Source organism: Labrus mixtus, chromosome 23 (genome assembly GCF_963584025.1).
Source record: "Labrus mixtus chromosome 23, fLabMix1.1, whole genome shotgun sequence".
Taxonomy (NCBI): domain Eukaryota; kingdom Metazoa; phylum Chordata; class Actinopteri; order Labriformes; family Labridae; genus Labrus; species Labrus mixtus.
This window is the reverse complement of record NC_083634.1, coordinates 16,662,258-16,676,298: the sequence shown is the minus strand read 5'-3', so window position 1 is coordinate 16,676,298 and position 14,041 is coordinate 16,662,258. Positions and strand designations below refer to the sequence as shown.

The 14,041-nt window shown below is 40.4% G+C and overlaps 1 protein-coding gene across 2 annotated transcripts in view; it reads right to left on the bottom strand.

Annotated features, from left to right (window-relative positions):
* si:cabz01007794.1 (mucin-5AC) overlaps positions 1-13,038 on the bottom strand; it is a 58,745-nt gene extending 45,707 nt beyond the window's left edge. The window contains exons 1-7 of one of the 2 annotated variants that reach the window (XM_061030916.1): positions 12,875-13,033; positions 9,894-11,161; positions 9,593-9,784; positions 8,814-8,909; positions 8,024-8,156; positions 7,729-7,890; positions 6,496-7,607 (exon numbers count right to left, since the gene is read on the bottom strand). In XM_061030916.1, coding sequence (XP_060886899.1) covers positions 7,564-7,607; positions 7,729-7,890; positions 8,024-8,156; positions 8,814-8,909; positions 9,593-9,784; positions 9,894-11,159 — 1,893 coding nt within the window. In that variant the 5' untranslated portion in view covers positions 11,160-11,161; positions 12,875-13,033 and the 3' untranslated portion in view covers positions 6,496-7,563. Of the gene's footprint in view, positions 1-292; positions 485-593; positions 785-6,495; positions 7,608-7,728; positions 7,891-8,023; positions 8,157-8,813; positions 8,910-9,592; positions 9,785-9,893; positions 11,162-12,874 lie in introns of those variants that run through there. The other variant, XR_009666735.1, reaches the window with a different exon arrangement.
* Positions 13,039-14,041: the final 1,003 nt, after the last annotated feature.

The following is a 14,041-nucleotide window of genomic DNA, read 5'->3' as shown; positions in this document are numbered from 1 at the left end:
CATTTCTGCCAGTTAAAAAAATAAAAATGAAATTATGAGATAATAAAGTCTGACTTTATTATCTCATAATTTCATTTTTTTTAATGACTATTATTTTCATTTTTATTTTTTTAACTGGCGGAAATGGGCTTCCATAGGCACCACATAGTAAAAAGAACAACATTTTTTTTGCTAACATGACTGACACAATGTGAGATTGTAAATTTAAGAGGAAAATATCAGACTGGATGTGCAAAGGCCTTTAGACTTGAATGTAGACTAATGTATGAGTGAGTGACTGCACTTGACTCACCAGTGAGGTGTCAGGCGACAGGACTGCTGCAACATAGCCTGATGACTCTCCTGAGAGCTCAAGCTCAAAGTTTTGACCACTCTTCCTCCTCGCACCGAGAAAGAAACATGATACTGTAGCGGAGGGGTCGCACGTAGAGGGCTCGGCCGCACAGAGTTTTTCACTTCCACAGCCACTTCTGTTGAAAGATGTCTGCACAGGAGACGAGAAACATTTGGGTAATTAAAAATCGAAGGTCAACACTATAAAAGCAGCTTCTCTTGGTTCTACTCTGTTCTATTCTACTTTTTGTATCACTCACCGCAAGCATTGACACGTTATTGTTGGGCGTTAGTGGGGCTGCTACTGTTGTCATGGATGGCGCCATTGTCGTTGCACCTGGTGCGTTTGTCATGCCGTTTACTGTTGTCATGGATGGCGCCATTGTCGTTGCACCTGGTGCGTTTGTCATGCCGTTTCCTGTTGTCATGGATGGCGCCATTGTCGTTGCACCTGGTGCGTTTGTCATGCCGTTTACTGTTGTCATGGATGGCGCCATTGTCGTTGTACCTGGTGCGTTTGTCATGCCGTTTACTGTTGTCATGGATGGCGCCATTGTCGTTGTACCTGGTGCGTTTGTCATGCCGTTTACTGTTGTCATGGATGGCGCCATTGTCGTTGCACCTGGTGCGTTTGTCATGCCGTTTCCTGTTGTCATGGATGGCGCCATTGTCGTTGTACCTGGTGCGTTTGTCATGCCGTTTACTGTTGTCATGGATGGTGCCATTGTCGTTGCACCGGGTGCGTTTGTCATGCCGTTTACTGTTGTCATGGCTGGCGCCATTGTCGTTGCACCTGGTGCGTTTGTCATGCCGTTTACTGTTGTCATGGATGGCGCCATTGTCGTTGCACCTGGTGCGTTTGTCATGCCGTTTACTGTTGTCATGGATGGCGCCATTGTTGTGCCTGCTGCTGCTGTTGATGCTTGGGCAAAGGTGCCAACAGATATCCAGGACAGCGTCACAAACAGGACAGTAAAGAAGAGTCTGCCGTCCATACCTAAAGCAGAAAGGGTTGAAATTAGTTCAATAATAAAGTTGGACACTTGATCTTGAATCCATGCGGTAGCAGGTCTAGAAGTTCATGTTCTACAATACCAATGAGCAAAATATGAATGTGCTTTACACAACCAAACTCAGTGACCATAATCCATCAGTGACTGTATTCAGAAACCTTTTACAAACTCGTTGGGAGGCAGGATTTAACCTTTTAAAGGCTTTAATGTGTAATGTAGTATATATTTTTAAAACCATACCAAAACCCTTTTTTCACATAATTATGAACCATTAATGTATAGCCTTCATATAAAGGTATCCATTGAGTATTATAGTTACAGAAAATAAACAGCAACCAATTAATTTTTTTTTTTGCTGATTAAGAAATTTGTCAAACATTGGCTGTGTTATCCTCTGACATGAGTGGGTTTCTTTTTTCCCCCTCTGTTTATTATAGTTGGTCAGTGTTTCCCAGAGAATGAACCTGTACATATGGCGATGGAGGTTGCACCCAGGGAGTGGTTCATCAGCGTGAACAAATATTGAAATACAATACAACTGTCATTAGGCCAGTTAATAGATTAATAATGGGATGTTCCCAAACTATGTGGCACAAAGACTTTAATCTGCTCACTTTACTACCTCTCAGTTCTTTTTATCTACACACACACACACACACAGAGTTCCTAGCGTTTCTCTATACTTGTATGAGTCTGAACTTTTGACATCAGACATCTGCACCACATGTCTGTGAACGTTTCTAAAGACAGTCAAATAACGCAACCTCCTGTTTTGAATAAATGTCACTCGATGTTCTCTTATCACGACAGTTTAAACCTGTGTTGGTGAGACTTGTTCATTAAAAAAAGCAGTGGTATGGGACAGGGGTCATATTTTACGTCGCACCCCCATCGGTGCACTGACAGGAGAAGGCGTCTCTCTCTCTCTCTCTGATCACCTGCAGGGCAGGTATCAGGCTCTGCAGGTGATCAGACACAAGGCAGAGAGGCGAGTTTGTCAACTAGTTAACTGAACACCGATGGCGATCTTTATGGACAAAGTAAAGAATGACAAAAATTTGGGTTGTTGGTTGTACTAGAAGGAACTCAAATTGAAGATATGACTGAAGGAAAGCTTAGTACAATTTTAAATGACTACAATTGTTTCGTTTTTTTAACTGTATTAACTAAAGGAAAATAATCAACTGAGAAATCGGGAATGAAAAATACCCTTTAAAAGATCATAAAGTTCAGTATTAATTATAGGGAACAAAATTAAGATTTAAACCTGTAATTAAAGAATGATAAATATGAACACAGTACGTGTGTTTTTATTTATGAATGCTTTTAATTTGAAACTTTTCTCACAATGCAGGGTATACATTTTTTTTTAGAGAAATTACATGTTTCCTAAGTTATTAACTTGATGAAAACATGATTCCTATTTAAAGAAACAACCCTGATTTTGTTACAATGAAAATGTGATTTTTTAAAAAACGAATAACATATTAGTGAATTCACACCAACTATTTGTCTTTTATGAAACAATTTGCTTTCGGAAACTGCAAAAAAAAAAAAAAAAAAAAACCTTACAGGAATTATTTTTCCAACACAGTAAATGGTAAACCTTCAATGAGATATCTATGGAAACTCTGAATCCTAATCATGAAGAAATCCTCTTTAGGTCATTTACGCATAATGTATTAAAAATCTTACCTGTAGATCTTCTTGTCGTCTTAACTTCCAGAGATGGGTGAAATTTGTTTAGAAGCGAAATGTTGTGTGCAGTTCCTTGATGTAAAGATCCTTTGTAGGTTTTAATCAGGTGTGGCACTGCGGGTGTTTCTTAACAGGATGCCAGGTAAGGATGTGACACTTGTTTGCTTGGTGTCACTATTTAAACCTCGGGTAGAGTAAAGGCAAATGACCACTCTCTGACATCACGAGGGTGGGATCAGGTGGAAACTCAGGGTTTAAGGGCGTGTGTGTGATTGAAACCAAACGTGAAATTTTTGTCATGTCACTGCACTTTCAGGTACATTGTCTCTGACTGTTGGAGTTTAAGGAATGTCCTGCTCCCCTTACGGCAGGCCTACTCAAATAGCGGCATGCGGGCCACATGTGGCCCAGAAGCAATCCCCAAGTGGCCCGGCCAGTGGCCCAACCAGAGAAGACGAAAAAAAAGCGGGAAAAACGTGTTCGGCGAGCCTACAGAGATTTCTACAGAAATTCTTACAGTACTTCATGTCATGAATGCAACACTATAAGTAGCCTAGCAACACTCAACACAGAATGCAGCGCGTTGTTGTGAAAACGCGTCTACTAATGCTAACGTTAGAAGTAGTAGCCACATAATACAACCTGTAAAACATGTCTTTCTCGACCCTGAAACGCAAAATTGAGAATGAAAACCGTCGGTTTAACCCTGCCTGGACTGACAAATACCTGTTTATTTTGCCGCCAAATGCAAGCGCCAAACCGATGTGTTTCCTTTGCAATGAGTGCGTTGCAATGTAAAGATTATAATGTTCGGAGGCACCACTTTGAGAAACACCGGACATTCCAAACAAATTTTCCCGAGGGATCACAGGAGAGGGCTGCAAAAGTGCAAAGTTTGATTGCTTCTTACAACCGGAGCTGTACTACGATGGTGCGGTCATGCACAGCCCAAGAGAGAGCTACAGCAGCATCCCTCCGTGTGTCCTGGATCCTGGCAAAGAAAAAAAGACCATTCACAGACTCAGAAACCGTAAAAGACTGCATGTTGGCCGTCGTGAATGAGGTAATAAATGATGAAAAAATTAAAACAAGTGTGACATCTGCAATTAAAAACATACCCCTGTCAGACACTTCAAATATTCGCAAGATTGAAATTCTAGCTACAGATGTGTTTGAAACACTGATCTGAAGAAAGCTGATGTCATGTCTATAGCAGTTGATGAGTCCACAGACAGGACTGACACTGCACAGCTGTGCATATATGTCCGTTTTTTTGACGGCAAATGCTTCCGAGAGGAATTGCTGGGCTTATTGCCGTTAGAGGGACACACAACTGGCGAGATAGTCTTTGGGAAAATTTCAGCATTTTTTAAAGACAATGGTCTGGATATGGAGCGTGTGTTCATGCTTGTTACGGATGGGGCTCCATCCATGGCTGGAAAAGTGAATGGTCTGGCAGCACGTTGGTCCGCTGTTGCACCTCAGATGATGTCCTTGCACTGCATTGTGCATCAAACGGTGCTGTGCACAAAACTAAGTGGTGAGCTTAAAACGACAATGGACAGCGTGATGGCTACAATTAACTTCATTCACTCCACATCAAGCCTCCAACATCGCTTATTCCGCAAGCTACTGTCAAACATGTCTGCTGAGCACCGCGACCTTCTTTTGCACAATGACGTCAGGTGGCTGTCCAAAGGCAAAGCACTGGAGCGTTTCTGTGATCTCAATGAGGAGATCGCAACTTTCCTCCGCGGCACTAAGCTAAAAAAGGCAGAAACACACCTGAATCGCATTCTGGACAACAACTTCATGGCTGATGTCTGCTTTCTGAGTGACATATTCGAACGCCTGAATGACCTAAATGAGGGACTACAAGGCAGAGACAAAACTGTCACTGATCTTCTGGAACAGATGCGTGCATTCCAAGTGAAATTGGACTTTTTCCAATTTGACAATTTGACTTGAGCACAGGCAGAATACTGCATTTTCCGACGCTCCGCAAACGTATCTCATCCCCGGCATAGATCACAGTTGTGATGACAGACTTCATTGAGAGACTTGCTCTTCCCACAGGGGTGATGGGCTTTGTCAGCGACCCGTTCACTGTTGCTACAGAAGGAGACTTGTCCGCCAGAGCAAAGGAAGTGGTCCCTTCCATCGACGAGGGGGAATTCATACTCGAAGTTGTCGACATGCAGTCATCCATAACCAAGGCACAGGAGCTTCACACTAACGGGCCTGCAAAGTTTTGGAGTGATGTCAACGTTCATCAGTTCCCTAACGTGAAGAAACTAGCAATCATTGTGCTCAGCATGTTTGGATCAACATATACATGTGAATCAAGCTTTTTGCACATGAACTCAATAAAAAGCAGCTCTCATTGCTCCCTGACTGACAATACTCTTCACCAATGTCTTCGGATTGCATTGACATCTTACGAGCCAAAAGTCACTGCTCTAGTTCAGAAATAAAAAAGTCACTTCTCCCACTAAGAAAGTCATCAGGGTAACTGTGGCCCACATATCAACATAATGTGGGATGCATAATAAAGCCATGCCTATCACACATGTAGTGATTTAAAACAAACGTATTTTTGTTTCTCCAATGTAGGAGACGTGGTATACATGTGTGTTAATTACTGTTAGCACTTGTTATGGGTACTGATAGCTTTGATAGCACTGATATTTCTTTTTATATTCTGTTAAATGCACTTTGAGATGTGCCTGGGTCAGATGTGACCAAAATGTTTTTTCTTTTTTTCTTTCAAAAGTGAACAAAATCTTATGGCTACTGCAGTACCTCTAGTTCTGTGCCATAATAGCTCGTTTTTGTTTGTATGCACTTCGAGATGTGCCTGGGTCAGATGTGACCAAAATGTTTTTTTGTTTAGTTTTTTGCAAAAGTGGAAAAAAATGTACTGTTGTACCTCAGGTTCTGTTAAATTACACCTCTTTTGTTTTTAGGCATTTTTTGATATGCTTGTGTCAGATGTAACCACATTTAAAAGGGAAGCAATGAATAATAAATTAAAAAAATTACATTAATTTGTGTTGGTTTAAAATTGATCATTAACTGCTGCTTACCAGCCACTGAAAAAGTCTGGCCCAGCTAAATTTCTTGGTTTTAAAATCTGGCCAAACTGCATTTGTAATTGAATAGCCCTGCCTTACGGGCTCACAATGCCCGTAACTCTCCTTATCAGACGATCATGACGATAAGGAAACAAACTCCATCTGTTCAGTGAAAAATGTGATGGTGTCACTTTTTCATGTGATGGTGTCACAGAACGACTCTGAAATGTAAAATGTAGTCTTACTATTGTAGGTGTTAAGCTAGGGGTTTGGGTTGCGATATTCCCCCAATGGAAATTAATTTGAGAGTTAAATTAAACAAAAAGAAAAAAATGCATAATGCTAAAAGTTCAGATTAAACAAATGACGATTCAGACATTTTGACATTACATATTTATTTCAAAATGATGTACAAAATAAAACTCAACTGTAATATAATGCAAAGTCAGTTTCACCAATATTAGCATTCTAAATGAGCGACAACTCATTTGCAATATATTTTCTTCATATTTACACACACACACACACACACACACAAACAATCAAACATCAGCCAGTGATGGCTTCATTATCACCATTGTTCAAGCATACACATTCACATCTCAAAAATAAAATAACAATATTATATTAGTCATAATAACAAAATCAACATATTTCAGAAGTGCTGTTTGTTCTTTTACCGTAGTCAGTGAAAGAGGAACAACATTCATACTTTTCTTGTCTTGTACAGCATGTGTCACAAGAACACATCGATGAGCATGGGATGAAGCAAAAATAACTCTGGTCCTTAATAAGGGTACACCTACCTATTCTGAAGGTCAATATGTAGTAACAGAATTGATAACAAAATGTTCTTCATTAGTTCCTCTGCTTTTGATTAGAGGTTTTGACCCCATTTGTATTTGCTGACCTCTGCTGGTGAAAACAAGGTATTGGTTCATCATTTGATTTCCATTTTTTTTCAGGCTTGATGAGCATTCATGGTTGTTTTTTTTGCAAGATTCTAGCCGTTCAAAGATTAAGGGCCTGTGTCCATGAATTTTTTTTCTGAGCGTCAGCGTCTTTTTTTTTACCCAATTATTTCCAAAGAAGAGAGAGAGCTTTTCAAAACAGAACCGCCCCGGATAAAGGCGCAGTTTTTTTCAAACATTTTTCTAACTCATTGGACATAAATCCAGCAGTCCTATAGTTACAAAAAAACAAAAACAATCCAAAAGTCTTAGAACCTGTTTTAGAGCCCCTCAAAGATGTGAAAGCAGTCAGAAGGCTATCTAAGAGTGACCACCCTTCAACTTTTTCTTCTTTCTCCTGCAGTGAGTTGACACAGAATGAAGCATAATGCAAATATATTTGGGATTCCAGGGAGATTTTTTTAACAGTTTATATGTAGCAGTAGCATTTTTTATATGATTAGGTGGGTAGTTGTTGTCTTGACATGGCTTTCCTCAGAGCACGGCCAGACAGAGGACACTCACAGTGATCAGCAGAGCTGTTGAGGAAGATGGAAGAGCAGGGGAAAAAACAGGATTAGGCATTGTTCACATCTTACTCCTGGAATATTTTGGATAACTTTGCTTTCTTACGGATGTTACCATATGGCCTATGCTTACCTTGCGTGAGTGATTGCTGGAGTGTAATGGCATGGCTAGCAGTGGTAATGGTAGCGGTGGTGGTGTTGGGGGAATTCGCATTGGTGACTGTGGCATTGGGATTTCCCAGGTCAACAGGATTGCTCCTCAATTGGGTGCTTGGGGATCCAATAGCACCAGAAGCTGAAAGCACAAGCAAACGAATCACATTGTTACCACGACATGAAAGTCACGTTCTCTGTGACTCTGTTTGTGATTGTTGAAAGTTCATATGAAATGTGTGGACATCTATTTTTTGTTAGCTTTGTTAGCTTACTGCTGTTAAAAGATCCTGTGAGTATTCCAAGTGTAAAAGTTGATGCTCTTTGTTGTGTGGCTGCTACAGTGGCATCAAATGTGCACTGGATTCTATTTCCATCAATGCTTCCTTTCACATTGTTTGCGTTGACCTACAGAGCATAGAAAGAAAACACATGTAAAACTGATATTGCTCAAGTCGTAGCATTTATGTGCACCCTGTTTGATTGAGTCAGTGTAACGATGTGATTTATAACCTAGAACTACAGAACATTAAAGGCTTTATATGCGTTTTTTTGATCCAGCGGATGTCGCCTTTGAGCACCAGCATGAAACCAAAACAACTCGCGGTGCATTGTTGTGTTAGCATGCTAATACTAGCGATCTTTATTATGCTCGTATCTTCACACTGCATGTAGATTTACCAGAAATGAGCGTGATCTAGAAACACAGTTAAGCAGTGAGTACAGTATGTTATTCTTCTTTTCTCTAGTCCCTCAATTAAACAACTTTTATAGGCGAGGGGGGGAGTCAGCCGGCCGTCCGGGCGATGTAAACAAACTGAAGATATGACTTGGAAAACTCTGAAAACATCACAGACAGTGGGACTCGGGTGTTACACCCATTGTAGACAGTCATGACTCACAGAGTTATTTTCAGAGGATATACTTGATTTCTATTATATTTAAGTGTCAAAAATATATATAAAGCCTTTAAAACACTTTTGCTTAAGAGATCAATGTCATAAATTACATCATACTCTGAACAATTCTTTTGTCTAGATTAGTCTTAATAAAAGTAAAACTGACCGGAGTCTCTGTAAGCTGGCCATTGTTGAGGTTGGCGCCGAAGAATTTTACATTACCGTTGTTATTTGCACAAACATAGGTTGTGTCGTCTCCCCCCTGTAGAAAAAACAAACAGGAATGGTCAATACAATGTGTTCATAAAGATGACTCTAAACAAACTGGTTTAAGGTATTTGCACAGTGAGTATTTTTTTTGGGTGTGCGTTTTTTGGATCAGTTATCTGATTAAAAAAATGCTACGCACAGAAACCTTGTAAACTGAGTCCGATGTGTTTATCGTTAAATGAATTGAGACATTTTGCATCAGTCATCGAGCAATGAAGATGATTGTCTGGTTCTTTCACTCCTTGAAAAAAAGAGAACACTGGGTCCGTCCAGTGATATCCTGCTAGCTATACTGGCACCTATGGAAGCCCATTTCTGCCAGTTAAAAAAATAAAAATGAAAACTTGGCTTTGTTTAGATTTTTTTGCTCATATTAAGTCATAATTATGAGATAAAAAGTCATATGACTTTATTATGTCATTATTATCTCATTATCTCATAATTATGACTTTATTATTTTCATTTTTATTTTTTTAACTGGCGGAAATGGGCTTCCATAGGCACCACATAGTATAAAGAAAAAAAAATGTTTTGCTAACATGACTAACACAACATGAGATTGTATTTCTTTTTACACGGGTGGAAATTTAAGAGGAAAATATCAGACTGGATGTGCAAAGGCCTTTAGACTTGAATGTAGACTAATGTATGAGTGAGTGACTGCACTTGACTCACCAGTGAGGTGTCAGGCGACAGGACTGCTGCAACATAGCCTGATGACTCTCCTGAGAGCTCAAGCGCAAAGTTTTGACCACTCTGCCTCCGCGCACCGAGAAAGAAACATGATACTGTAGCGGAGGGGTCGCACGTAGAGGGCTCGGCCGCACAGAGTTTTTCACTTCCACAGCCACTTCTGTTGAAAGATGTCTGCAAAGGAGACGAGAAACATTTGGGTAATTAAAAATCGAAGGTCAACACTATAAAAGCAGCTTCTCTTGGTTCTACTCTGTTCTATTCTACTTTTTGTATCACTCACCGCAAGCATTGACACGTTATTGTTGGGCGTTAGTGGGGCTGCTACTGTTGTCATGGATGGCGCCATTGTTGTTGCACCTGGTGCGTTTGTCATGCCGTTTCCTGTTGCACCTGGTGCGTTTGTCATGCCGTTTCCTGTTGCACCTGGTGCGCTTGTCATGCCGTTTCCTGTTGCACCTGGTGCGTTTGTCATGCCGTTTCCTGTTGCACCTGGTGCGTTTGTCATGCCGTTTACTGTTGTCATGGCTGGCGCCATTGTCGTTGCACCTGGTGCGTTTGTCATGCCGTTTACTGTTGTCATGGATGGCGCCATTGTCGTTGCACCTGGTGCGTTTGTCATGCCGTTTACTGTTGTCATGGATGGCGCCATTGTCGTTGCACCTGGTGCGTTTGTCATGCCGTTTACTGTTGTCATGGCTGGCGCCATTGTCGTTGCACCTGGTGCGTTTGTCATGCCGTTTACTGTTGTCATGGATGGCGCCATTGTCGTTGCACCTGGTGCGTTTGTCATGCCGTTTACTGTTGTCATGGATGGCGCCATTGTCGTTGCACCTGGTGCGTTTGTCATGCCGTTTACTGTTGTCATGGATGGCGCCATTGTCGTTGCACCTGGTGCGTTTGTCATGCCGTTTACTGTTGTCATGGATGGCGCCATTGTCGTTGCACCTGGTGCGTTTGTCATGCCGTTTACTGTTGTCATGGATGGCGCCATTGTCGTTGCACCTGGTGCGTTTGTCATGCCGTTTACTGTTGTCATGGCTGGCGCCATTGTCGTTGCACCTGGTGCGTTTGTCATGCCGTTTACTGTTGTCATGGATGGCGCCATTGTCGTTGCACCTGGTGCGTTTGTCATGCCGTTTACTGTTGTCATGGATGGCGCCATTGTCGTTGCACCTGGTGCGTTTGTCATGCCGTTTACTGTTGTCATGGATGGCGCCATTGTCGTTGCACCTGGTGCGTTTGTCATGCCGTTTACTGTTGTCATGGATGGCGCCATTGTCGTTGCACCTGGTGCGTTTGTCATGCCGTTTACTGTTGTCATGGCTGGCGCCATTGTCGTTGCACCTGGTGCGTTTGTCATGCCGTTTACTGTTGTCATGGATGGCGCCATTGTCGTTGCACCTGGTGCGTTTGTCATGCCGTTTACTGTTGTCATGGATGGCGCCATTGTTGTGCCTGCTGCTGCTGTTGATGCTTGGGCAAAGGTGCCAACAGATATCCAGGACAGCGTCACAAACAGGACAGTAAAGAAGAGTCTGCCGTCCATACCTAAAGCAGAAAGGGTTGAAATTAGTTCAATAATAAAGTTGGACACTTGATCTTGAATCCATGCGGTAGCAGGTCTAGAAGTTCATGTTCTACAATACCAATGAGCAAAATATGAATGTGCTTTACACAACCAAACTCAGTGACCATAATCCATCAGTGACTGTATTCAGAAACCTTTTACAAACTCGTTGGGAGGCAGGATTTAACCTTTTAAAGGCTTTAATGTGTAATGTAGTATATATTTTTAAAACCATACCAAAACCCTTTTTTCACATAATTATGAACCATTAATGTATAGCCTTCATATAAAGGTATCCATTGAGTATTATAGTTACAGAAAATAAACAGCAACCAATTCATTTTTTTTTTGCTGATTAAGAAATTTGTCAAACATTGGCTGTTTTATCCTCTGACATGAGTGGGATTCTTTTTTCCCCCTCTGTTTATTATAGTTGGTCAGTGTTTCCCACAGAATGAACCTGTACATATGGCGATGGAGGTTGCACCCAGGGAGTGGTTCATCAGCGTGAACAAACATTGAAATACAATACAACTGTCATTAGGCCAGTTAATAGATTAATAATGGGATGTTCCCAAACTATGTGGCACAAAGACTTTAATCTGCTCACTTTACTACCTCTCAGTTCTTTTTATCTGCACACACACACACACACACAGAGTTCCTAGCATTTCTCTATACTTGTATGAGTCTGATCTTTTGACATCAGACATCTGCACCACATGTCTATGAACGTTTCTAAAGACAGTCAAATAACGCAACCTCCTGTTTTGAATAAATGTCACTCGATGTTCTCTTATCACGACAGTTTAAACCTGTGTTGGTGAGACTTGTTCATTAAAAAAAGCAGTGGTATGGGACAGGGGTCATATTTTACGTCGCACCCCCATCGGTGCACTGACAGGAGAAGGCGTCTCTCTCTCTCTCTGATCACCTGCAGGGCAGGTATCAGGCTCTGCAGGTGATCAGACACAAGGCAGAGAGGCGAGTTTGTCAACTAGTTAACTGAACACCGATGGCGATCTTTATGGACAATGTAAAGAATGACAAAAATTTGGGTTGTTGGTTGTACTAGAAGGAACTCAAATTGAAGATGTGACTGAAGGAAAGCTTAGTACAATTTTAAATGATTACAATTGTTTTGTTTTTTTAACTGTATTAACTAAAGGAAAATAATCAACTGAGAAATCGGGAATGAAAGATACTCTTTAAAAGATCATAAAGTTCAGTATTAATTATAGGGAAAGAAATCAACATTTAAACCTGTAATTAAAGAATGATAAATATGAACACAGTACATGTGTTTTTATTCATGAATGCTTTTAATTTGAAACTTTTCTCACAATACAGGGTTTACATTTTTCTAAAGAAATTAAAATTTTCCTAAGTTATTAACTTGATGTTGAGATGATTCCTATTTAAAGAAACAACCCTGATTTTGTTATAATGAAAATGTGATTTTTCTTTTTTTTTTTTTATGAAAAACATATGAATTCACACCAACTATTTGTCTTTTATGAAACAATTTGCTTTCGGAAACTGCAAAAAAAAAAAAAAAAAAAAAACAACCTTACAGGAATTATTTTTCCAACACAGTAAATGGTAAACCTTCAATGAGAAACTCTGAATCCAAATCATGAAGAAATCCTCTTTAGGTAATTTACGCATATTCAATAATGTATTAAAAATCTTACCTGTATATCTTCTTGTCGTCTTAACTTCCAGAGATGGGTGAAATTTGTTTAGAAGCGAAATGTTGTGTGCAGTTCCTTGATGTAAAGATCCTGTGTAGGTTTTAATCAGGTGTGGCACTGCGGGTGTTTCTTAACAGGATGCCAGGTAAGGATGTGACACTTGTTTGCTTGGTGTCACTATTTAAACCTCGGGTAGAGTAGAGGCAAAAAAAAAACAACCTCTCTGACATCACGAGGGTGGAGTCAGGTGGAAATTCAGGACTTAAGGGCGTGTGTGTGATTGAAACCAAACGTGAATTTTTTGTCATGTCACTGCACTTTCAGGTATATTATCTCTGTCTGTTGGAGTTTAAGGAATGTTCTTCTTTCCTTACGGGCTCACAATGCCCGTAAGGAAGAACATTCCTTAACGATAAGGAAACAAACTCCATCTGTTCAGTGAAAAATGTTTCGCTGGATGGTTGTCTTATCTCATGTGATGGTGTCACTTTCAAACAAAGTCACAGAACGACTCTGAAATGTAAAATGAAGTCTTACTATTGTAAGTGTTAAGCTGTGGATAAATGTATTATATAATCCAATCTGACAAAACTCAAGCGTCTTCAATAATTAGTTCAAAATATCTTTGGAGGAAGATTTCAAGTAGCGGTCCCCCTTACTGTCTGTCACTTTGTGTTTTTTTCCTATTGGCTGTCTTGTCCAGGTCTCCTTTGGAAAAGAGGTTCTTAGGGCGCAGTCACACTGGCCATCTGTACCGTGCTGTACTCAAGCACGATTGGCCCGATTATTAACACGATTATTATTAACGGGACAAATTAAAAAAGGCTATCTGCTTGATTCTCTATACAGGTCTATACTATTCATATTTATCACCATTCAATCTGATAATTCTAATTATGTCCAGATAATGGCTGAAACACCAAAGACCAAAGGGTTCATGAGTCAAACCTATGGTAAGTATGGTTTGTTAAAATGCACTAACATTGTCGGTCACATTTATTAAAGGTTGAATTTTGTATAAGAAAAGAAAATGAAATGTTAAAACGTAGAAAAAGCTTGTGCGAAAAAACTGTCTTTTCTTGGAAGCCAGCATGTCTGAGGGCTGCAGGCCTTACTGCAGGAAAGTTTGCTGAGTTTGTTTCAAAGGGGACACACCTGACAAAAGCA